Consider the following 22,481-nt stretch of genomic DNA (forward strand, 5'->3'; position numbering starts at 1 on the left):
CGGGCTGAAAGCCGCCTCCCGCCCAGGTGAAGCCCAGCCCACACGGAGACGGAGACGCAGCCTCTGGGAAAGGGCAGAGGACTGGCCCCAGCTGTGCCGGACCCCAGGCCTCACCTGTCAGGGGGGCAGGGGGAGCGAGGGCCCATGAGCAGGGCGCGCAGGGGTGAGGTGGGCAGGGGGAGCGAGGGCCCGTGAGCAGGGCGCGCAGGGGTGAGGTGGGCAGGGGGAGCGAGGGCCCGTGAGCAGGGCGCGCAGGGGTGAGGAGGGACCTGCCAGTCTGGGGGTGACCACGGACCAGCCCACCCTGAGATCCCACTGTGCTGGCCTCTGCTGACTCCAGGATAGTGAGAGTCCCTGGTGAGGTGCCCTCCCCCTGAACAGGGGGGCAGGGGGGACACCCCAGCGCCCTCCACAGGCCCCACAGGGGCGAGGGGGAGGCCTCCCACGGCAGGGCGTGGGGGGGGCACCCCAGACTTAGGTGACATGAGGCACCAAAACCTCAGGTGAGTGGACCCACACATGGAACATTCCCGTCCATAGAAGGACACACTCCAGACACAAGGGTACCCACACAGGGTTCCACGGACGTGAGGGTCCGGGGCCATTTGAACCCCCACACGGAAAGTAGCCGGTCCCCCAGGGAGGGGCACGGGGCCTCTGTGGGGTGAGGAGTCAGAGGCTGTGGTTGTAAACAAATTCTGAAAGCAGCCATTTGCCCGGCTGGAGCGCTCAGTGGTTAGAGCACGGGCAGGTTGCCGATTGGATTCCTGGTCAGGGCGTGAATGGGAGGCAACGATGGGTGTTTCTCTCTCACATCAACGTTTCTCTCTCTTCCTGCCCCTCCCCCAAGCGTGGCCTTGGGTGAAGGTTAATAAATAAAAATGCAATTCTAACCACCACCACCGAGGGCCCCCCTAGAACGTGAGCTTTACGGTGTGAGCTACACCCCAGGAAGCTGCCACAGGCCATCTGGGGGCCAAGGCCCTTTCCATACCACGAGTTCCACTTCAGTGCAGCACCTTCGGCCTGAGTTCCTGGGGAGCAGCCTTTGTGGGAGCAGTGGCACCCGGCTCCTCGGGGCCTCTGTGGGGGACCAGCCGTCGGCTTTAGGGCCGCCGTCACGCAATCCGGTTTGGCCTCATTTTAACTTGGTCCCGTCAGCAAAGCAAGGCCCATCCCAGGACGGCGGGAACAGGGACACGGACATACATGACTTTTGGGGTCACCAGTCACCCCACTCCAACGGTGACGGACACAGGGGCAGGCCGTGGGGAGGGGAGCAGCACCATCTGAAACCTCCTATAACCCCAGGTCCAGCCCACACACCCACATACCGGGCACCCCAGTGGGCGTCATGGGGCCCAGGGTCACCCCTGCTGGCCAGGACTCGCCCCCCAGGTGCCCTGTGAGGCACACTGCCCCCCCATGTGTGTGGGGGGTGGGGTGCTGGAAGGGGAAGGCAGCCCCTCCCGGACAAGCCGGCCACTGCAGCTGTGCCCCGCAGGGTGGGGGTCAGGGGGCCACCCACACTTGCCAAGGAGACCTCAGAAGGCCGGGTAGAGCCACCCCAGGAGAGGGAAGGTGTTGGGGTGCCAAGCTGGCCTGGCCAGGGCCCCCTATTCCCCAGGGGACACGCATCACCTGGGGGGGGGGTGGAGGGTGGCCTGGAAGAGCTTCGTCCTTGAGTGGAAATGGCTGTGGGAAGAGAAAAGCAAGTTTCGTCCGTGTCTGTCTCGGGCCGGGCACGACTGGGCTGCCCCTACAGGGGTGCCGGCTGAACCGGGGTGGGGGAGGGGGCCAGGAGAGCCACCCCCTGCCGTCTGCCGTCCGCCCAGTGCCCTATCCTGAGGGCCACACCTGAGCCTCCTGGACAGAGGACAGCAGGTCCCCGGGCTCTGGGTGGTCCATGGCCCCCAGGCCGGCTCAGCCCAGCGCAGGGGCCAGTGGCCGGGGCCAGGGCTGCGGGCGAGGAGGGGCTGCCCGACTGTGGACAGAGATGAAACGCAAGGAGCAGCCCAGGGACCGGCCATCTGTCATCTCGGGGCAGGTGCTGCTCCAGGCGCCTGCGCGCTCGCCCCTCCCCCCGTCCCTGGGCTGGAGGCCAGGACAGCCTCCCTCCCTCCCTCCCCCTGCAGACCCTCCGTGCCGCTGCCTCATTATGATCGTGTTTAATTCACACTTTATTAAAAGCACCATTTCTCACTCTGCCCATTTATATTTTTGTAACGTCACGTGAGAAACCACGGTTCGCGGAGAGCCCGGTGGCATTTCACGCGTTCGGTGCAGCCGCGCGGCCGTCTCCTCCGGTGTCTCTGTCGCCCCAGATCAAGCCTGCTCCGCGCCCTCAAAACCCAGCGCCCCGTGGCCCCTGCTCCCGCCCCGGCGGCACCAGCCGTCGCCTCTCCTGGACGCCGATGCGGAGGAGCGGGGCACGCGGTGCGGAGGGGCCTTTGTAACTGGTGTCCTCCACGCGGCACGAGGGCGGCACGCACACGCCGAGAACAGCACCCCCCCCCCCCCGGGCACACACGTGGGCGTCCGTGCTGCCAGGACGAGGCCGCAGTGTGAGGGCTGGGGCACGGCTGGGCTGGGAGCTTTGGGGTGACCCTCCGGGAGAAGGTGCAGGCACGTGGACTCTTCTGATGCTCAGCCTGGTCACCCCACTCTTGGGAGACATGGTGCCCTGGACAGAGACACCAGAACGCCCTCTGCAGTGACAGAAACACAGGACCTGCTGGGGGAGAGAGGCCGGCCCTGCGGGTCACAGCCCTGCTCCCCGTGCCCGCGGAGCCCTCCTGGCCCGGCCCCCCGGCCCCCCGCCCCCCAGTGACCCTGGTGGGCCCAGCCACCACCTCGGGGACCACGAGCCCCTCACCCTGTGAGGCCACAGGCAGGTGGACCTCTTGTGACAGCAGAAACCCTGTCTGCTCTCTCCACCCCCACCCTGGGCTCCGGGAGGCCAGGCACTGCCAATGCCCAGCCTGCCCAGCCGGTTGGGTGTGCAAGTGCCAGCGAGCCCCTGGGGGGCACCCAGTGCCAGGCTGGAGTGCCAGGGAGGGCTGGGGGACAGCTGCAGCCCCAAGCTGTCAACAGGCCGGGCGGCCGCAGGTATAAAGGCCCCCAGCCTGACACGCCTCCCAGAGCCTCGAGGGAAGCAGGCGGAGGTGAGCCCTGCGGGAAGGGGTGGCTGGGCCCCACGCGGCTCACCCTGATCTTGGGGTGCCGTCCTCACCCACAGGACAAGGGGAGGCCCTGGGGTCTGCGGGGGCCCCAGGGAGTCCAGAGAAGGCGGGAAAAGGAGGAGGGGGGCAGCCCCGCGGGAACCAGCCTGGAGGCAGCTGCGTGGCCGACCCGCGAGGGGTGGGCACGAGGCCTGTGCGGGAGGGAGCGTGGCTGAGTCGGGGTCAGAGGGGGACCCCAGGTGCTGAGTGCAGGGCGAGGACCAGCCAAGCCCAGGCCCCTCCGACCCGCAGGCCACAGGGCTGCCGCGGGGCGGGAGCATGTTCCAGAAGGCTCCACACCCGTGAACTTTCCAGAGGGCCAAGGAGCCTCTGAAATAGCTGCTTTCCACGAGCCCAGAACCCAACCCCCCCCCCTGGGGACAGCAACCCGAGAGCCCAGCAGCGCATGAGGCTCCGCCGTGAGGGGCACAGGACAGCCTGGTCCCGGCTGCTGGCCCTGCCTGTGCCCAGACCCCCACCCGCCCGGCTGGGATTCCTGCCAGTCTCGGGGCCTGCCTGGGGGGCTGCTTGGGGGGAGGGCCTGCCTCGGTGACCCCGCATGAAGTGGGACAGGGACACGCACACCTCGCCAGAGGCTGTGGGCAGATGCACCTCAGCCGGCCCTTCTGAGGCCGGGACAGGGGGTGGGTCACCCTGCTAGATGGGGTCTCTGGGCCTCCCTCAGTCCAGCTCCAGATGGGCCCGGGCCCAGCACACCCCAGAGTCAGCATCCAGCCAGGACGACCGGGACCCCCTGGCCTGGGGTCCGGGAGTGTGAGGCCAAGCCTGGGCCTGAGCTTGGCCGGAGGAGGTGGGGCTTCAGGTCACCAGGGAGGCTTCCCGGAGGAGGCAGCTTGATGGGCCTTGAAGGACAGCCCGGGAGCACGGAGGGAGCAGATGCTGCCACGGCCACCCCTGCTGAGCGGAGAGGACTGTGTGCGTCACCTGCCACTCGGACACTCGTCTCCTCTGTGACATGGGGGAGCCCCTCACTGGCCAGCAGGAGGCGGGACTCAGACTTGTCCTCCTCGGGGCCTGGCACAGGGCCTCTGCAAGGCCAGGGCCCCGAGGGCAGCTGGGGGTCTGGTCAGGGGGCAGGGTCCCCGCGGAGCGCCCTCCGGCTGTGCCCGCGCTGAGCTGGCTCCTCCCCGCAGGGCCAGCATGGACGACGATTTCTCCTCGCAGATGAAGAAGGTGGCCTTGGCCATGGGCACGTCCCTGTCGGACAAGGACATAGGCCTGCTCCCCACGGACGTGAGGCACCACGGTACAGCCCGCCCCACGCACCCCGCCCCCCCGCCAGGTCTCCCTTGGCCCGGCCAGGGCGGTGACCCCTGACCTCGCCTGCTCCCCCAGGCGCCTTCAACTACCTCAAGTTCTTTGAGCACATGCAGAAGTTCCAGGCCTCGGGGCAGCTGGAGGGCGCCATCCGCAAGGCCTTCCAGACGCTGGACAAGGACAAGAGCGGCTTCATCGAGTGGAACGAGATCAAGTAACAGCTGCACGCGGGGGGGGGGGGGGTGCCGAGGGCCCCACACCCGCCCAGCAGACCCCGCACCCTCCGTGGGCGCCACTGACCTCTCGGGAGGCGGGGCCCCAGGGACAGCATCAGACCCGGCTGGCTGGGCCGTTTCCCCTGTAAAATGGGCCCTTTGTACACTGTCGGGCATGGCGGACGCCCCGGCTCTGACCGGAGCCCGCCCGGCCCAGGTACGTCCTGTCCACCATCCCCAGCAGTGGGCCCGCCGCCCCGCTGACGGACGAGGAGGCCGAGGCCATGATCCAGGCAGCCGACACCGACGGCGACGGGAGGATTGACTTCGAAGGTGGGCGGCGCGGGCGGGTGTCTCAGGTCCCTCGGTCCACCGTCCCCGAGGCAGAGCGGAGTGGCTCCCCGCTGCCAGGCGCTGACCCGTCCCCCCAAGCGCACAGCCATCTGTGATGGGCACCCCCCCACCTGTCAGCCGCCTCTTGCTGGTCTAAGCCCCCAAGTCACAGACAGGGAAACTGAGTCTCAGAGATGCTGGATGTGAGGGGCCCACGGGGCTGGCTCTGGGGAAGGTCACCTGGGCAGCCTCAGGCCGAGGGTCAGGGGAGATTATGGGGGTGGGGGTGGGGGGGACACCAGAGGTGGACGCAGGTGGGAGGTGGGCTGGGGAGGGCTGCGGCCTAGGCAATGGGCGTGGGTGGGGGCTGCCGTGGGAGAAGTGGCATTCGTGGGGCAGCAGGCCTTCCTGGAGACTCGGGTCACCCAGCTGCCGGCCGCGGGCCTGGAGGGCAGGCAGCCAAGTGGCCCTGGGAAGGGGGAGCACAGCCCAGAGCCCAGACACCCTGCCAGCTGTGGGCCCCCCTCACCCCCAGGCCTCCACATCCCCAAACCCTGACCTGTGGGGTGACTGCAAGGCTCCACAGGCTGAGAGGTTTGCTCAGGACTTAGCCCCCAGCCCCTCCCTGCCTCAGTTTCCCCACTGAAGCGGATGGAGGCTCTCAGGGAATGTGCAGGGTCCCCACAGAGACCCTCCATCGTGAGTCCCGGGCGGGTGGGCGCAGGCCCCCAGGACTGTGGGGTCCCTACTCAGAAAGGGGGCACACCTCCTATCGGTCGGGCCTGCAGGGCTCTGGGGAGCACAAGGCAGGGGTCACCTATGGAAACCTGTCTCCTGCTCCAGAATTCTCTGAGCTGGTCAAGAAGGAGAAAATCCCGAAGAAGAAGTAGCCCCACGCCCACCCGGCCAGCGAGGGGCCGCCGAGGCCGAGGGTGGAATAAACCAGCATGAGATGAACGACCGGGCGTGGCCTGTGTGTGGGGAGCTGCGTGCTGGGGGCAGGCGGTGAGCGGGCCCAGCCCTTCGTCTGCCTCCTGGTCCCCACGTCCCTGCAGCGGCCACAGAGGGTGCCCGCCCCCCTCCCTGCCCCCGGCTCCACCACAGCTGGGCTCTGCTCAGGATTCGTGCCAGGCCGGTCCCTGGGCCACCACGGGCCACAGAGCAGCCGCGTGAGCACCACTCGGGACCCTGCAGCCCCAGGGGTGGCCGAGGGGGACCCCGGCGTGTGCTGGACACGTCGAGGGTCGGTTCCCTGCACCTCCGCCTGCTCCCCCTTCTCCCCAAGCTCTTCCTCAGGAAGAGCCCCCGCCCCCGCCTGCCTCGGCCTCTGCCCGCCCCACTCCCACCTGTCAGCCGCCTCTCCTGGCCTAAGCCCCTGAGGCCACAGCCCTCCCGGCCCCTCCTGTGCTGGGGGCCCTTCGGCCTTCTGTCTCCCTGACCCCTGAACGGCTGAGCCCAAGGCCCAGCCCGGCCTCCCCGAGCCCCACAGCCCCGCCTGCCCATCACTGGACCCGTCCGGCCAGGAGGACAAGCCCTCTGTGCAGAGGAAACGGAGGCCCCGGGACCCCGGGGGCGGCCCCCAAGGAGCCCGCCTCTGCCCCATGTCCCGGCGGCAGCAGGCCTGAGGGCGACGTCTTACAGACGTTCTTACTGGTTTCAGAGATGAAGGGAGAGAGACAGAAACATCACGGCCCCACAGGGGACGCCCGCAATCCGGGCGTGTGCCCTGACCGGGGCTGAACTGTGACTTACAGGTTCACAGTTCAATACTCAGCCACTGAGCCCGCCGGCCGGGCCTGAGGGTGACTGTTACTGGGACTCACACCAGCAAGAGCCGAGACCCCAGGGCCCTGGACAGTGAGGGAGCGGCTCCGCCTCCATGGCAGCTGCAGCAACCCCACAGCAGTGGGCCCCCCACCGTGCGAACAGGAGCGAGCTCCTGGCCAGCGGCCGAGGCCCCACACCTGCGGCCGGGGCAGCGCGTCCAGACGGCCAGCAGGAGGGATGCGGGAGCCTCCGGGAGCCCCGTCGGCTGTCGCCCCCCCCCCCGGCTCCCCCTCCTCGTGGCTGGGCACCTGGCGGGTGGGGAGGAGGCTCGGGGCTCCTTCCAGGGGGTGGGGGTGGGTGCCGGTGCCGAGCCAGAGCCAGGCTGAGACGGCGGATCTGAGCCAGGGTGGCAGGGCAGGCAGGGAACTTGGGGTCCCCCTCCTCGCCAGACCGCTCTGCGGAGGGGCCTTGGGGGGCCTGCAGCCCCAGGACCCAGGAGAGAGGAGGCAGGGAACACGGAGAATTAAGAAACAGCTCTTTACTGTCACACGCGGCCACAGCGCTCTCGCCGCAGGGCCCCGGGGCAGAGGGAAGGAGGGCAGGTCCACCTCCCGCCGGACCCCGCCAGCTGCTGCCCGTCCTGTCCCGGTCTCGGGAGGTGGTGTCACTTGGCACTGGGCAGTGGCCGCCTGCGCTGCTCCAGCAGCTCCTCCAGGTGGTCGGCCCGCTTCACCGCGGCCTGCGACATGCACGGGGTCAGGCTGGGCTGACCCCCGTTTCCCAGCCCCCCCTGCCCCCCCGCCTGCCGTGGACCCACCTGGTGCTGCTTCCGGAGGCTGCTCACAGCCTCCTCCTTCTTGGCCAGGGCCGCCTTCACCCTGTGGACGCACAGCAGGTTCTGGGGGCTGCAGCCGAGTGCAGCTAGGGGGCTGGTGGGGGCCTCCCCCCCGCCCCCCGACAGCAGGAGGGCAGCTGTCCTGCCCAACGCCCGCCCCCCGGGCCTGCTGACTGCGGGCACTGGCTGTCCGTAGGGGTTGGGACAGGAGCTGTGACCCCCGAGAACCAGCCCCTGCGGGTCAGAACCCACAGCAGGGGCCTGGCTGTGCCATGTCGCCTCTCGGGGCCCGTGGTGGGCAGACAGGTGGGCAGGTGAGCCGGGGGGATGCTGGGCCCGGGCGGTGGGGGCCTCCAGACCTCCCGCACAGCCCCCACTTCACCCAGGCGGGGCCGGAGATCCCCCCTGGAGACACACGGGGGCGCCTGCCCAGCCCGGCCCCCACGGGCACCTAGCTTCTTCCCCCTGAAGAAGCTGCGCCCCCCCTGCCGCCCCGCCCCCCATCCCCGGCCCTCAGGCCAGCACCCACCTGGCATGCACGTCCTCCAGCTCCGCCTGCTTCTCCCGCCGGAGCTGCTCCAGCTCCAGCCGCTGCTGCGCCCGCAGCTCGGCCAGCTCGGCCCTGACCTGCCGGTTTTCCTCCTCGGAGGCAGCCAGCCGGTCGGCGAACTCCTGGCGGAGCACCTGGGCCAGGCCGCTCCGCTCGCCCACCAGCTGCTCGTTCACCTGGTGGCGGGGACGGCGGGTGCGTGTGAGCCCGTGGCCGTGCCCGTGCCCGTGGACAGAGCCTGAGGTGGACAGGAGTCTGCCGCCCGCCCACCCGCCCGGCCGCTCACCGCCTTCGCTTCGGCCAGGGCCCTGTCCTTCTGGCGCACCAGGCCCTGCAGGCGCACGCCCTCGCCCTCGGCCTCCGCCAGCCGCCCCCTCAGCTCGGCGCACTGGTCCTGCAGCCTCCGTTCCGCCTGCTCCAGCTCCGCCAGCTCCGCTTCGTGCTGGTCTCGGAGGCGCTTGACGCTGCAGGAGGCGTGGGTCAGTCAGGCCCCCACAGCCCCGGCGGCCGGCACGGTGCCCGTCTCCGCCGGGCCAGGCTCACCGGCTCTCGGCGGCCCTCTCGCTCTCCTCCCTGGCCTGTGTCATGTCGGCCTCCAGCCGGCGGATGACCAGCTCGATGTCCTTGTCGCGGCCTCTCCGGATCTCCTCCTTCAGCTCCCGCTCCCGGTTCAGCAGCCACGCTTCCTGGGGGCGGGGGGAGGCTCAGGGCCGGATTCGTAGGGGCAGAGGGGGCCTCCCCCCACCCCAGGCCCCATCCGTCCACAGGGGAGGGGCCAGGTCCTGTCACTGGGACCCAATGGGGACCGAGGGGTGCGGTGGGCGCCGGCAGAGGGCCGGACACATAACAGGGCTTCATCTGGGGCTGAGGGTGGCCGGGCGCCCCATGACTGGGGTGAGGGCATCAGGGGGGCGGCCTCTCAGACGAGGGCGGGCACTGGACATCTGGGCACTCCGTCAAGTTTCACACGTGCCCTTTGACCCTGCTAGCTCACAGGCTCGAGCCCGCAGTGCGGCTGTGGGAGCAGGATCGTGCTTGGCCACGTTGAGGGCGTCACCAGGGCTGTGGGCAGTTGCACCCGCAGGTGTCTGAGTGGCAGTTAACCTGGAGAGGAGGGCGAGGGACGCTCCCCTCGGGGTCACCTGGACCTGCCCCAGCCCCGCTGGTGCCCCGGGCACTTGGGGGAAGGGCTGGGGCAGCGCTGGGCATCGCTCAGAGTGAACCGCCAGGCGAGAACCCAGGAGCGGGCCCAGGGGAGGCCCCAGAGGCAGACCCACCCTGACGCCGGGTGCTGGGGGGAAGGGGCCGGCCAGCCGCCACCTCCACCACCGCCTGCAGTGCCCACCTCCTTCTTGGCACAGTTGGCCTCCCACAGCTGCCGCTCCACCTCCAGCTGGTCCTTCAGGGCCTGCAGCTCCATCTGCGGGCGGGCGACCATGAGAGCAGCCCCCAGCTGCTGCGCCCCCGTGCCCGGCAGGGTCTCCCCTTCGCCCCCGAGCAGGGCTCCCCCACGGGGCTGGCATGACCGGGGCGACAGACCTGGTGCCGTTGCTCCAGCTCCTCCCGCCCCTTGTCCAGCTCAGCCCGCAGGGCTCGGGCCCTGGACGCGCTGCTCTCCTCCAGCTGCTGCCGCAGGTCCTCCAGCTCCGCCCGCTGCCTGCAGGCCCGCGGAGGTCAGTGTGCGGGCGGGGTGGGGGGCTACCGGGGGGCGGGGGGCAGGTGGACAGCGGGGACCCCCCAGCACCTGGCAGCCTGCTGGCCCAGCCGCTCCTTCTCCTCGGCCACCTCGCTGTAGAGCCGCCGGCGCAGCTGCTGCAGGTCCCGCTGCTCCTGCTCCAGTTGCTGCTCGAAGCTGCAGAGGAAGGAACTGCTGGGCCCGCGGCCGGGACAGGGGAACCCTGCCCGGCACCCACTGGTCCCGGCCACCCAGCCGCCGCCCAGGGCACGGTCCCTCAGCACCGGCTGGTGTGGCTGCCGCCCTCCTGGCACGCGTGCGGGGCTGCAGCTCGGCTCTGGGTCCCCGTTTTCATTCTGGGGGTCCCAAACTCCCTCTGGGCTCCAGGCACACCCCAGCTCTGCTCGGACCGTGGCCCCTCTGTCCTGTGGGGTGCCGGGAGGGGGACACCCACCGCTGCTGGGTGCGCGCGCGCTCCTGCTGCGCCAGCGCCTCCTTCTCCTGCTCCAGCTGCTCCCGCAGTGCCTCCGCCTGGCGCCCGTAGCGCTGGGCCGCCCGCTCGTCCGCCTGCAGCAGCTCGGCCGCGTGCAGGCTGCGCAGCTTCTTCACCTCCTGCTTGTGCTTGGCGATCAGCTTCTGGATCTCGGGCTCCAGGCCTGGGGGCAGGAGCCCAGCGCTGCAGGGACCCCGTCCTCACCCTGGCAGCGGGGGGCCCTGGCAGTATCCCGGCTCCTGGGAGGAGGGAGCCCAGGGGACAGGGTGCACCGGTGCAGGAGGGCCAGGCCCCATCCATCTGGGACCCGCTCTCTGAGGGGAGGAGCCACGGGATAAGTGGCAGGAGCCCTGACCCCACCTGAGCGCCCGCAGCGCCTCCTGGGCCGGCACCGCCCGAGCCCGTGGCCCCCAGCCGTGAGCTGACCCCACGCCCTCACCTCTGACCGTGATCTCCTTGATCTTCCGGGTCTTCTCGTTCATCCACTTCTCCCTGCGCACCTTCTCCGTCGCGCTCATCAGCTCTTTGAGCTTCTTGATCTCCTACCGGCAAGAAGACGGGCGTCGGCAGGAGCTGCGGGAGCGGGACAGCTGGCACCCGCCCCGCCCAGGCTGTGGCGCCGGCACCGCACCCAGCACAGCCCCGTGACGGGCTCTGAGGCCGGGCAGAGGCTCGGCGGCCTGGTCTGCAGGCGGGCGCCGCGGCCGCTCACCAGCGCGTGCTGCTCCCGCATCTGGGCCTCCCTCTCCTGGCGCCTCTGCTCGCCCTGCTTCAGCTCGGCCACCACGGCCGCGCACTTCTCCCCCAGGGCCTTCTTGTCCTCGATCAGCTGCATCGGGTGGGAGGGGCGCCCCGGTGAGGCCCCGCCCGTGTGACCGCCGACACCTGCACGGTGCCTCCCCCCGCCTGGGGGCCAGCACGTCAGCTGGGGCTGGGCCACCCCCCACCCCCCGAGCCCATGTGGGCAAGGGGCCACGGCTGTCACCCCCTCCACGCCCCCGCACCATGGCCCCTGGCAGAGCTGAGTGGAGTGTCCCTCTGGGCTCCCTCCTCTCCTCACAGACCTGGCATTTTGCCCGGAACAGGACCCGGCAGGGGCGGGCTGAGCGGGTGAGCTCGAGCTCGCAGCCCTCACCGAGGCCTCCAGCTTCCACTGGGGCAGCCACCCAGGACTCAACGGCCAGAACGCAACGGAGCAGCTCAGGGGGTGGGTCCTGGACACCTCCCATTCGTGGGTCCTGAGCCGCCAGCCAGGTGTGCCCTGCCCGCCTGACCCTGCTGCCGCCCGCCATGCTGGGCCCGGAGGCAGGGCTATGAGCCTTGGACTAGCCCAGTGGTCGGCAAACTCATCAGTCAACAGAGCTAAATATCAACAGTACTTCAAAATAGACTCGCCCAGGCCGAAAACCGACTTCTGCACATGGGCCACGAAGTTTCAATCGCACCGTACGCGCGCCTGCACGTGGAATTTTGTGGAAGAGTCATACTCAAGGGGCCAAAGAGCCACAAGTGGCTCGCAAGCTGCAGTTTGCCAACCACGGGACTAGCCCATCGAGCAGTGGACACCTTCCCCCCACAGGGGACACACTGCCCGCTTCCAGAGAGGGCGACACACCCGCCGGAAGGCCGTGGGCCTAGAAGCTCCCCGAGGCCCTGTCTTTGACCCTGACCCTGTCCCTAACCCTGTCCCTGTCCCTAACCCTGTCCCTGTCCCTGACCATGTCCCTGACCCTGTCCCTGTCCCTAACCCTGTCCCTGACCCTGTTGCTGACCCTGTCCCTAACCCTGTCCCTGTCCCTAACCCTGTCCCTGTCCCTGACCATGTCCCTGACCCTGTCCCTGTCCCTAACCCTGTCCCTGACCCTGTCGCTGACCCTGTCCCTAACCCTGTCCCTAACCCTGTCCCTGACCCTGTCCCTAACTCTGTCCCTGTCCCTGTCCCTAACCCTGTCCCTGTCCCTGACCCTGTCCTTGTCCCTGACCCTAACCCTGTCCCTGACCCTGTCCCTAACTCTGTCCCTATCCCTGACCATGTCCCTGACCCTGTCCCTGTCCCTGACCCTGTCCCTGTCCCTGACCCTGTCCCTAACCCTTACCCTGTCCCTGACCCTGTCCCTGACCCTGTCCCTAATCCTTACCCTGTCCCTGACCCTGTCCCTAACTCTGTCCCTATCCCTGACCATGTCCCTGTCCCTGACCCTAACCCTGTCCCTGACCCTGTCCCTAACTCTGTCCCTATCCCTGACCATGTCCCTGTCCCTGACCCTGTCCCTGTCCCTGACCCTGTCCCTAACCCTTACCCTGTCCCTGACCCTGACCCTGTCCCTGACCCTTACCCTGTCCCTGACCCAAACACTGACCCTGACCCTGTCCTTAACCCTTACCCTGTCCCTGACCCTGACCCTGTCCCTGACCCTGACCCTGTCCCTAACCCTTACCCTGTCCCTGTCCCTAACCCTGACCCTGTCCCTGACCCTTACCCTGTCCCTGACCCTGTCCCTGACCCTGTCCCTAACCCTGACCCTGTCCCTGACCCTGACCCTGTCCCTGACCCTTACCCTGTCCCTGTCCCTGACCCTGTCCCTGACCCTGACCCTGTCCCTAACCCTTACCCTGTCCCTGACCCTGTCCCTGTCCCTGACCCTGTCCCTGACCCTGACCCTGTCCCTGACCCTGTCCCTGACCCTGTCCTTGTCCCTGACCCTGACCCTGTCCCTTACCCTGTCCCTGACCCTTACCCTGTCCCTGACCCTTACCCTGTCCCTGACCCTGACCCTGTCCCTGACCCCAGGGGCCCTGACCACCCCCTGCGCCCAGCTCCCGGGCGGCCTCACCTGGTCGATGAAGGACAGGTGCCGCTGGATGGTGGCCTCGTAGTGCTCCCTCTGCTGCCGCAGCTGCCGGCCCAGCTCCTTCTCCGTCTCCTTGACCCGCCGGATGGTGAGGTCCCGCTGCTGCGCCTGGGGGTGTGGGGAGGGGGACGCAGAAGATAAGGGCCACTCAGGGGGCGGCACTCAGACCACACGCAGAGGGCAGCCTGGGACAGAGGCGGTGACGGCCCATGGCAGGACGCGCCAGCGGGGACTGGTGGTGACAAGTAAGGGACGGTCAGTGAGTGAGGGCGGTGGGGGCGTGAGGGCGCTGGGGGCATGGAGGGGTGATGAGGTGCTCACCAGCGCCCGCTGTAGCAGCGCCATCGCCTGCTTCTTCTCCTCCACCTCCAGCTTCAGCCGCATCACAGACACGCTCACCTCGGATGCAGACTCCAGGCGCCGCGGCCCCCCCTCCTCCATTGCGAGCCCCTGAGGACGGCTGTGTCAGGAGGTGCGGTCCCGGGGGGAGACCTGCCGCCCCTCCTGCCTGGGGACCCGCGCACCTGGGGGGACCCACACACCTGGGGGGACCCGCGCACCTGGGGGGACCCAGACATCTGGAGGGACCCGCGGACCTGGGGGGACCCGGACACCTGGGGGGACCCGGACACCTGGGGGGACCCGGACATCTGGGGGGACACAGACACCTGGGGGGACCCGCGTGCCTGGGGGGACCCGGACACCTGGGGGGACCTGTGGACCTGGGGGGACCCAGACACCTGGGGGGACCCGGACACCTGGGGGGACCCGTGCGCATGGGGGGACCCGTGCGCATGGGGGGACCCGTGCGCATGGGGGGACCCGCGCACCTGGGGGGCCGCGGCCGGCCGCTCCCGCCCCGACTGCTCCATCTCGTCCAGGAAGCACATGATGCTCTGCAGCTTGGCCTCCGACAGCAGCGTCCCGTCCTCGGGGGGCCCGGCGGGCGCACTCAGCTTCCCGAACTTCTCCAGGTTGTCGGCCGTCAGGGAGCTGGCGTCGTCCTCCTGCGGAGGGACTCGGGCTGCCTTCCAGGAGCTCCTGGGGCCCCGGGGCAGGAGCGGGGAGGCAGCGCAGGGGAGGCGGGGAGCGGGTGGGGTAAAGGAAGGGGAGAGCAGGGGGAAGGGGGCAGCTGGGCCTGGGTGGGAAGGAAGGGCCCTCGGGCGGCTCGGACCCTCGCGGGGCACGGCTGGCGGAGACAGCGCCCCCCTCCCCGGGGCCCTACGCCTCAGCTGCCCTCGGTGCCGGGGGTCGCCAAGGCCCCGCCTGGTCCTCATTAGGGACCAGGGAGAGCAGGAGGGCCCAGTGGGCTTCCCTGCTTCCAGGGGGGCGGGCGCCAGGGGCAGGGCCCGGTCACCTCGTCGCTCCAGGCGTATCTGTCCTTGTGGTAGGCCCCGGGGCGGGGCAACGGCTCGGGCGCCTCCTCCAGCAGCCTCAGCGTGTCCAGCAGCTCGTCCAGGGTCGCCCTGCACTGGGCCCTGCTCCCAGGGCCGCCCGTCTCCAGGGCCTCACCAGCCGCGTCCTGGGCGCTGGTGTCCTGAGGCAGACGGGTGGGCGGGAGAAGCTGGCACGGCCCTAAGAGGCCGACACCACTCGAGAACCGTGGGGGTGAGGCCAGGCACCCACTCAACCAAGGACCCGGCGTGCCCAGACCCATCGCCAGGGAGACAGACGGGCGGCCGAGTGAGGTGTGTGGGGGCCTGGCCACCACCTGACCTCTGAGCTTCCAGCTGAGAGGGGCAGGGGAGGGGCAGGGGAGGGGCAGGGGCAGGGGAGGGGCAGGGGCAGGGGAGGGCAGGGCAGGCTGGGTGGGAAGGGCTGTGACCACACCTGTGGCTTGTCATCCGGGAGCCGCTGGGCCTCTGGGGCGGCGTCGGGGAGAGGCTGGCAGGGGTCCTCGGGGCCCGGGGTCCGGGAGCTGGCCCCTGTGAAGCAGAACAGGGCGTCGTCACCTCGCCCGGGGGAGCCCTGGGAGGAGGCCTCGCGGAGCAGAGGGGGGCGCAGGCCGGGTGCCGTCCAGCGAGGCCTCCTCCACGGGGGTGGGCGCCCACAGCTCACTCCAGCGACCAGAGCCCCAGAGACAGAGCGCGAGGCGGGGGCAGGGGCAGGGCTGCGGGCTCTCCCGCTCACCCGTGTTGTTGGCCTTGGGGGGCTGCTGAGCGCTGTCTCCTGGCCGCAGGGGCGGCTCCTGGGCCGGCTGGGGCTTCCCCGGCTCCTGGGTCCCGTGGCCAGACTTCTGGGCTCGCTTCTGCTGCAGCTCCTGCGGGGCGGCCATGAGCAGGCTCGCCCACCAGACAGCGGCCCTCGCCCTCCGCGGCCGGCTGCCCGAGGCGTGTCCCAGGCCCCCCCGCCCCGGGTGCGGCCGCTCTCTGGCCCTCGGTCCCACCCTCGCACCGGGCTCGTGAGGCCCAGCCCCTCGCCCCGCACCTGGATGGCCGCCCGTCTGGCCTGGCGCGCCTTCTCCTCGCGGGCCTTCTTCCGGGCTGCCTCCCTCTGCCGGTGCAGGTCCAGCAGGTCGCCCTCTGCCTGCCGCTTCTGCTGGCCCTGGGAAAGGGGTGGCTGGCCTGGGTGTGGGCTCCCACGGCACCCCAGACCCCCGCAGACCCCCACCTGGATCTCTGCACCCACAGAAGACAAGCTACCCTCTCGGTGGCTCTTCCGGGCGAGGGGACGGCTCTGCATCACAGAGCAGGGGCCCCAAAACCAGAAACAGATTTGGACCCCTCAGCCGGGATGGACCCGGCCGGCATTTCCCGACACCCAGGCCCCGCCGACGGAGGGAGCGAGGCAGCGGCTCAGGGCAAGGAGGAGGCTGGGCCCCCGACAGGTGTGGGCCAACAGGTGGGGGCCACGGCCCGTCTAGTTCCAATCCCGCAGCCCCAGGTTCCCGCCCGCCCCCGGCGCGGCTCACACCCACACCGACCTCAAGCTTGGATGCTAGCAGGTGCCCCAGGCTGGCGGCTTGGGCTCGGTGCCGCCGGGCCTGGTACCGGTACCAGCGCTGGATGGTGATGGCGGCCTGGTTCACCTGGTGGATAAACCTGGCAGAGAGCGGACTCAGGAGTGGGGCAGACGCGGGGCCTGTGCACAGTGGCCGAGGGCCCCGCCCGCACAGACTCCACCAGTCGCCAGGTCTACACGGTGTAGGAATCACACTCAATGGTGCTGCTTAAACAAGAAGCCTCAGCCTCGGCCAGGGTGCAAACGAAGCGCCCAGGATGTGACGGCCACCTGCTGGGGACATGCACACAGGGCCCCCCGCTCAGGGGCCTCACCGAGGGGCAGGCAGGTGGGGGGTGCAGAGCTCCGACCTCCCCCAGTGCCTCTCCTGCCCCTGCTTCCAGGGCCCGGTCCCCACGCTCTAAGGTGGGGGGAGGGGGAGGGACCCTCTTTCTGCCCAGGGCCGTTTGGGTGTTTGTAACACGTGAGTCACTCGGGTAGGTTTATGCTGTGAGAACAGCTCCAGGACTGAGTTTCGACTCCCGCCTGGGGCTGCCTTGGCAGGGCCAGACCGAGGGGACAGCAGGCGGTGACCGCCCGGCCAGGGAGGTCCTGTCACTGAGCGGCTCCTCACCCAGAGGGACACACGGCCGGGCCCCAGCGGGAGCCCCCCCCCCAGCCCAGCACTCGCCACACGGCCCTGGGCCGCCCACGGCTCTCTCTGGGTTTAGTTCTACGTCTTATTCCCACTCGACGTTTAACTGCCTTCCCGAAGTTCCTTCACAAGCTACAAAGGCGGTGCATTCTGAGCACGTGACTCGATGGTTTTCATTAAAGCCGCAGAGGGGGCTGCGGGCGGGGGGGGGGATTGCTGCTAGAATGTCTCCGCCCCCAGAGCCCCTCCGCTGCCTACAGTTCTGCCTTTTCCAGATGTTCCCAAGAACAGGATCGGACAGAGTGTGTATTTTAAACAACCGTGACATGGGAAGTCCCATCACTGGAGCCTGAGCCCCCCGCCCCGGCCCCAGCCCGGGTCACCTCTCGGCCTCCTCTTCCGTCACCTCCCGCCGCCTGAGCAGGCCCCCGGCGGCCCCTGCGTTGTTCCGGGCCCCGTGGTTGCTGCTGGCCGAGTTCTTCTGTGGCTTCCCGCCGCCGCTGCCCTCGCCCTCGCGGGTGGCCGCCTTGACGAGGTTGCTGACAGGAGGCAGAGAGAGAGGCTCACGGCGCTGACCCGGCCCTCCCACCGCCGGGGCCTCTGTCCGCCTCGGCCTGGGGCCTGCAAGGAGGCGCCACCGCCCAAGAGGAGCCGGCTGCTCCGTCCCACAGCCACCTGCCCTCCCGAGTGCCCGGCTGGCGGCACACAGATCACCGTGGCCGTCCCTGACGGAGCACACGGGGCCACGCACTCCGGCCGCTCCGCCGAGACCCGCCTGGGCTCTGTTCTCGGCCAGGGGGCCCGGGACACGGGGTGGCTGTGGCTTCCTCAGAGGGACCCCACCCAGAGCCGTGAGCCCATCAGTCCCAGCCCGTGCCCCCGCCCCCTCCCAGCGCTCTGGGGTGACGGTGGCAGCAGGGCCCACGCAGCCCGGGGCCAGGCCTCACTTGAGGGAGGGCGCCGCGCGGTTGGAGCTCTTGGGCGCCGCGTCTGCGGGGCCGTGGTTGTTGTGCACCATGGTGGTGACAAAGTTGCCCACGGCCGCCTTGTTGCTCCTGCAGGAGACAGAGGTGGGTCAGGTCCCCGAGTCCCTACGCCCGCGTGTGCCCTCTCCCTCCCCAGGCCTGGCCTCCCCAGGAGGAAAGCCCCCCAGCCGCGTGTCCGTCTGGGCTCGGGGCCAGCGCAGAGCCTGCCTGTGTGAGACACGCCCTTGCAGCCCCTCCTGGGGGCCCTCGGGGAGAGAGCCAATCACTCCCTCACTGACTCATTCATTCACTGCCCCCTTCCCTCACTCCTGCGCTCACTCCCTCCTTCACGCGCTTGGCCGTGAACAAGACGAAGCACCTGCCCCACATGGGCACCTGCGGAGGGCGCACCTGTTGTTGGCAGTGAAGTTGGGCGCCAGGGAGACGGTGCCCTCTCTCCTCCGTGGGCCCGCCGGTGTGTCCAGGGCACAGGGACTCCGGGCGGCGGGCGGCGAGGGGAGGGCCCTGGGCTGGTCGTCCTGGTGGTGAACGCAGACGCCTTCAGCCCCAGCCCTTCCCTGCCCCCGCGGCCTCACTCAAACCCGGCCAGGGTGGCCGGGAGGAAGCTCCTGCCCCTCTCCAGATGGGAAGCTGTGCTCAGGGATGCACACCCCCGCCCCCCGCAGGGGCAGCAGAACAAGGCGGGAGCCAGGCGCGCTCCCGGCCCCTCAGCTGCCCGGCTCTCACCAGGACGTTCCACGTGGCCCCCTTCTCGCTGGAGGCCCTGCTCACACCGGCCGGCCTCTGGTTCCCACCGGAGCTGCTCTCAAACAGCGTCAGGAAGTCGGGGGGCTCCGCCGGCCTGGGTCAGAGGGCAGCAAGCAGGGCAGTCAGAAACGCAGCGGGGACGGCCAGTCACCAGCAGGGACTTCTGTCCCCGAGCCTGGGGCTCAGGCGGCATGTCTGGGTCCTGATCTGACGGCCGAGCCTGGAAGTGGCGAGGCTCTGCCCGTGGCCACGACCCCCGGGAAAAGCGCCGCCAGGAAGCGGGGCGTGGAAGGCAGGGCACGGCGGCCCCGAGTCCACACTCCACACGCAGGGACGACAGGTCCGGACACGACCTGCCTGCCCCCAGGACTGGCCCCGAGTGAAGGGCACCTCCGGCCCCACTGTCCGGCCAGTGCCCACACTGGTGAGGCCGGAAGAAGGGCTGACAGAGGCCGGACAGGAACAAGTGGGGGTTACCAGAGGGGGTCAGAGGTTACCTGAGGGGGCTGGCCCACGCCTGCTTGGCTTGAGGCTGGTGGACCTGCGTGGTGCTGCTGGACCTGCGAAGGTTGTTGATGGCCCTGGAGCTCCCGGGCCCCGTGGCCTCCTGCAACAAGGGGAAACCACCAACCTCGTGGCCATGGTGTCGCCTGTTCACGCCATGCGGGCCGTGCAGAACAGGTTTAGAGGGAGAGGTGAGGGGGGCGAGGGGGCGGCAGGAGCCGCGGGGCCTCCATCAGGCTCCCTCTGGATAGAAGGGGGAGCCCCCCCGCCACCCCCCCACCTGGCGGAGGCCCCGGAGCAGGTGCGTGAGGCCTGGAGCATGCCCACCGGCTCCCCCGAGGCCTCCAGGAGCCTGTCCCCTGCCCCGCAGGCCAGCCCGCTGCTGGCGGATTTAAACAAACCCGTGTCGATGCAGGGAGAGAACTTGGCACGAGCTTGGCCCCGGCAGACCTAGGGCCTGGCCTCGCCCCCTGGTCCTCCCTGCTCCCCAGGAGGCCACAGGGCTGGATGGGCAACGGGCTGGGGTGTGGGGCTCACCCGGAGTCAGATGCCACCCCAACGGCCACTCCCCGGGACCCGACGCCCCAGCTCCAACACTCACCAGCGCCTTCCTCTTCGGCTCGCTGCCTGTGGCCACGGAGATGGAGCGGGCGACAGGCTTGGCGGCAGAGGCGCTGTTGGGGCGTCGGGACATGGGTGGAGGGAGCCCTGTCAGACTCAGGTCCAAGCCTTCCAGGCTGCCCTCGGGGGGTCCGGGGGGGCTGCTGGTGGCCTGGGAGCCTTTCATGGTGGACGAGAGGGCCCTGGGCGGGTGAGGAGAAGTGCAATGAAGCCCCCGCAGAACCGGTCCGTGCACGCGGCCGCTGGCCAGGCCTCGGGGGGACCGGGGCACCAAGCTCCCTGGGAAGGCGGGGGTCCCCTCCTCCCCAAAACCAGGCACAGAGCAGGACTGCGAGCGATGAGCAGCACAGACAAGGCCTCCGGGACACGGCAGCCTCTGGGTGCGGCCGGCTCTCCGAGCCCACCCTTCCCAGGCTCACCCTGTCTGAGCCTCACTGTCTTCGTCTGTGAAATGGACATTTAAGAGCCTCTTCACGGGGTCAGACAAGACAGCTGGAGACTGGCGCACGGTGTGACCCACCGGGATCTGGACCGACTCCCAGCCTCATGTGGCCACGGGACCCCTACGTCTCCTCGGAACCCGCAGGACAGCCATGAGCTCCCAGGTCCGGCGTCCGCTCTCCCCTCCCCGCGAGGCCGCCCTGCGGGGTTTCCCTTCTGGCCCTCCCTTCTCTGGACCCTGAAGTCTGGGTTCCCCCCACCCCGACTCTGCCCCGGCCTCTCCTCCACCCACCCTCTCACCTGGGAGACAGCCTCTGCCTCAAGGGCTGGCGGGTCCCACACGCCCCTGTCCCCAACTCCCCACGCAGACGACCGCCCCGTCCCTCCCACACAGCGGCCAGAGCTGGCCTTTCTGAACGGCGTCTCGGGTCACCTTCTATCCCAGCTTAAACCCGCTGGGCCTGGCCGGTGTGGCTCCGTGGTTGAGTGTCAGCCTAGGAACCAGGAGGTCGCCGTTCGATTTCCTGGTCAGGGCACAGGCCTGGGTTGCGGGCTCCATCCCCAGTGCGGGGCGGGCAGGAGGCAGCCGGTCCATGATTCTCTCTCATCATGGATGTTTCTCTCTCTCGCTCCCTCTCCCTTCCTCACTGAAATCAATAAAAAAACATTTTTGGCTCAGTGGATAGAGCGTCGGCTTGCGGACTGAAAGGTCCCGGGTTCGATTCCGGTCAAGGGCATGTACCTGGGTTGCGGGCACATCCCCAGTAGGAGATGTGCAGGAGGCAGCTGATTGATGTTTCTCTCTCATCGATGTTTCTAACTCTCTATCTCTCTCCCTTCCTCTCTGTAAAAAATCAATAAAATATATTAAAAAAAAAAAAAAAAGCCTCTGCTGGCCCCAGGCACAGAGACCAGAGTCCAGACGCCTCCCCCATCAGATCTGATGCCAATGATCGTGGCCCCTCACGGCCCCTCTGCCCCTCCCTCTGCTTCAGCCACCAGCCTCCCTGCCGCCGAGGACGGGGACCCAGGGACCTCGGCCAGCGGCCCTCTGCCCGGCCCCTCCCTGGGGTGTCACAGGCCCCACTCTCCGCTCCCTCTCCGGCTCTAGCTTGCTCCACCTGGCCACGGCCACAGCCACCTGGCCACGGCCACAGTCGCTTGGTCACAGCCATAGCCACCTGGCCGCGGCCACAGCCACCTGGCCACAGTCGCCTGGCCACAGCCACCTGGCCACAGTCGCCTAGTCACAGCCATAGCCACCTGGCCGCGGCCACAGCCACATGGCCACAGTCGCCTGGCCACAGCCACAGCCCCGTGGCCGCGGCCACAGCCACCTGGCCGCGCCACAGCCACCTGGCCGCGGCCACCTGGCCACCCAGGCTGGTCTGTGCGCTGTCTGAGCCCTCGGAAGAGCAGAAGCCCCGTGAGGACAGGCCTGTGGCCCCGGCTGCTGGCACGGACCGGCCCTGGGTAAGGAGCGGGCAGCGGGGAGGCCGCAGGGGAGTGAGCCCAGCCGTCGGGGCCACCGAGGGCTCTGGCGGGCACACAGCCACGGTCCCCGCGGCCTCCGAGCTGAGCGCAGAGGCCGGCCCCGCCATCACCAGGCCCGCGGCCCCAGGCCTGCGTGTCCGGTTGTGCGGGTGAAGCACCCCCTCTCCCCGAGGCCGGACCCGCCTCGCCCGCTGGACGCAGGCTGCCCCTGCCCGGCCACGGCGGTGGCGGGCGGGCTCCGGACGGAACCGCAGCCTCCCCGCGGGGACCCCGGGCCGAACCTCACCTGCTCCCGAGGCGGCCCTCGCCTGGGCCGGGGGCCGGGGTCGGGGACCCGGGCCTCCGCCTGCCGCGGGCCGAGCTGACCGAGGGCCCCGCCAGCCTCTCACTCCGCAGCTCCCGGCTCCCGGGGTCGGGCTCACGGGGCGGGAGCCGAGCCTGTGGACCGGGAAGCCGAGAGCGGCCCCGGTGCGCCCCTCGCTGTGCAGGGGCCTCTCACCTGCACATTCCTCACCTGCGCGAGCCGGCCGGGCGCGGGGCCTGCGGGGCCCGAGGCGAGGGGTGCGCGGGTCCGCCTGGCTGGGACCCGGGACCCGCGCTTTGGACCGACGACCTCGCGCCCCCGCCCCGGCGCCGGCACCGGCACCGAGGCCCGAGGTGACAATGAAGCAGCCGAGCGGCGGCAGCTAGCAACCAGCAAACAGCCCGGCTCCTCCTCCTGGGCCTCACCAAGTCCCGCCTTTCCTGCCCGCGCCGCTTCCGGATTGGCTCCCCAGTCGGCCGCTCCGGCCGTCGTGAGAGTTCATTGGGCCGCTCGGCTGTCTTTCGGGAAGTTCAAGCCTGGGAGGAGCCGCAGAGACCTGGGGGGGGAACT

The 22,481-nt window shown here is 69.7% G+C and overlaps 2 protein-coding genes across 5 annotated transcripts; one reads left to right on the forward strand and one right to left on the reverse strand.

The window, feature by feature from the left end:
• Positions 1–4,382: 4,382 nt before the first annotated feature.
• Positions 4,383–5,994, forward strand: PVALEF (parvalbumin like EF-hand containing; the record flags this gene model as incomplete). Its single annotated transcript, XM_081109311.1, has 4 exons — positions 4,383–4,488; positions 4,578–4,713; positions 4,932–5,047; positions 5,891–5,994. 4 exons carry the CDS (start codon positions 4,383–4,385, stop codon positions 5,935–5,937), a joined length of 405 nt encoding a protein of 134 aa, XP_080965437.1. The 3' UTR covers positions 5,938–5,994.
• Positions 5,995–7,336: 1,342 nt separating this feature from the next.
• Positions 7,337–22,298, reverse strand: CEP131 (centrosomal protein 131). 4 transcript variants are annotated; one of them, XM_081110681.1, is made up of 26 exons: positions 22,107–22,298; positions 19,653–19,854; positions 19,045–19,154; positions 18,527–18,641; positions 18,191–18,318; positions 17,762–17,869; positions 17,198–17,353; positions 16,143–16,260; positions 15,647–15,763; positions 15,350–15,479; positions 15,050–15,144; positions 14,577–14,756; positions 14,050–14,226; positions 13,541–13,669; positions 13,202–13,327; positions 11,080–11,196; positions 10,807–10,909; positions 10,329–10,530; positions 9,944–10,051; positions 9,739–9,856; positions 9,545–9,619; positions 8,743–8,885; positions 8,486–8,663; positions 8,179–8,375; positions 7,632–7,692; positions 7,337–7,553 (listed from the first exon to the last, which is right to left on the reverse strand). In XM_081110681.1, the coding sequence occupies exons 1-26, from the start codon at positions 22,112–22,114 to the stop codon at positions 7,479–7,481; spliced, it is 3,276 nt and encodes a 1,091-aa protein (XP_080966807.1). In that variant the 5' UTR covers positions 22,115–22,298; the 3' UTR covers positions 7,337–7,478. The 4 variants fall into 4 exon arrangements, with proteins under 4 accessions (XP_080966807.1, XP_080966808.1, XP_080966810.1 ...); XM_081110682.1 differs by having other exon boundaries at positions 15,647–15,754; positions 22,107–22,129; XM_081110684.1 differs by lacking the exon at positions 11,080–11,196 and having other exon boundaries at positions 15,647–15,754; positions 22,107–22,208.
• Positions 22,299–22,481: the final 183 nt, after the last annotated feature.

The sequence above is a fragment of the Myotis nattereri genome (genome assembly GCF_964212035.1).
Source record: "Myotis nattereri genome assembly, chromosome: 16".
NCBI lineage: Eukaryota > Metazoa > Chordata > Mammalia > Chiroptera > Vespertilionidae > Myotis > Myotis nattereri.

What these genes read in the sequence shown, in the direction of transcription:
- CEP131 (XM_081110681.1), bottom strand. An exon ending in CGCGCGCGCACCCAGCAGCG is followed by an intron (nt 10,052 to 10,328) that starts GTGGGTGTCCCC and finishes CTTCCTCTGCAG; the next exon opens with CTTCGAGCAGCAACTGGAGC. An exon ending in GAGAGGGCCGCCGAGAGCCG is followed by an intron (nt 8,664 to 8,742) that starts GTGAGCCTGGCC and finishes CGCCTCCTGCAG; the next exon opens with CGTCAAGCGCCTCCGAGACC.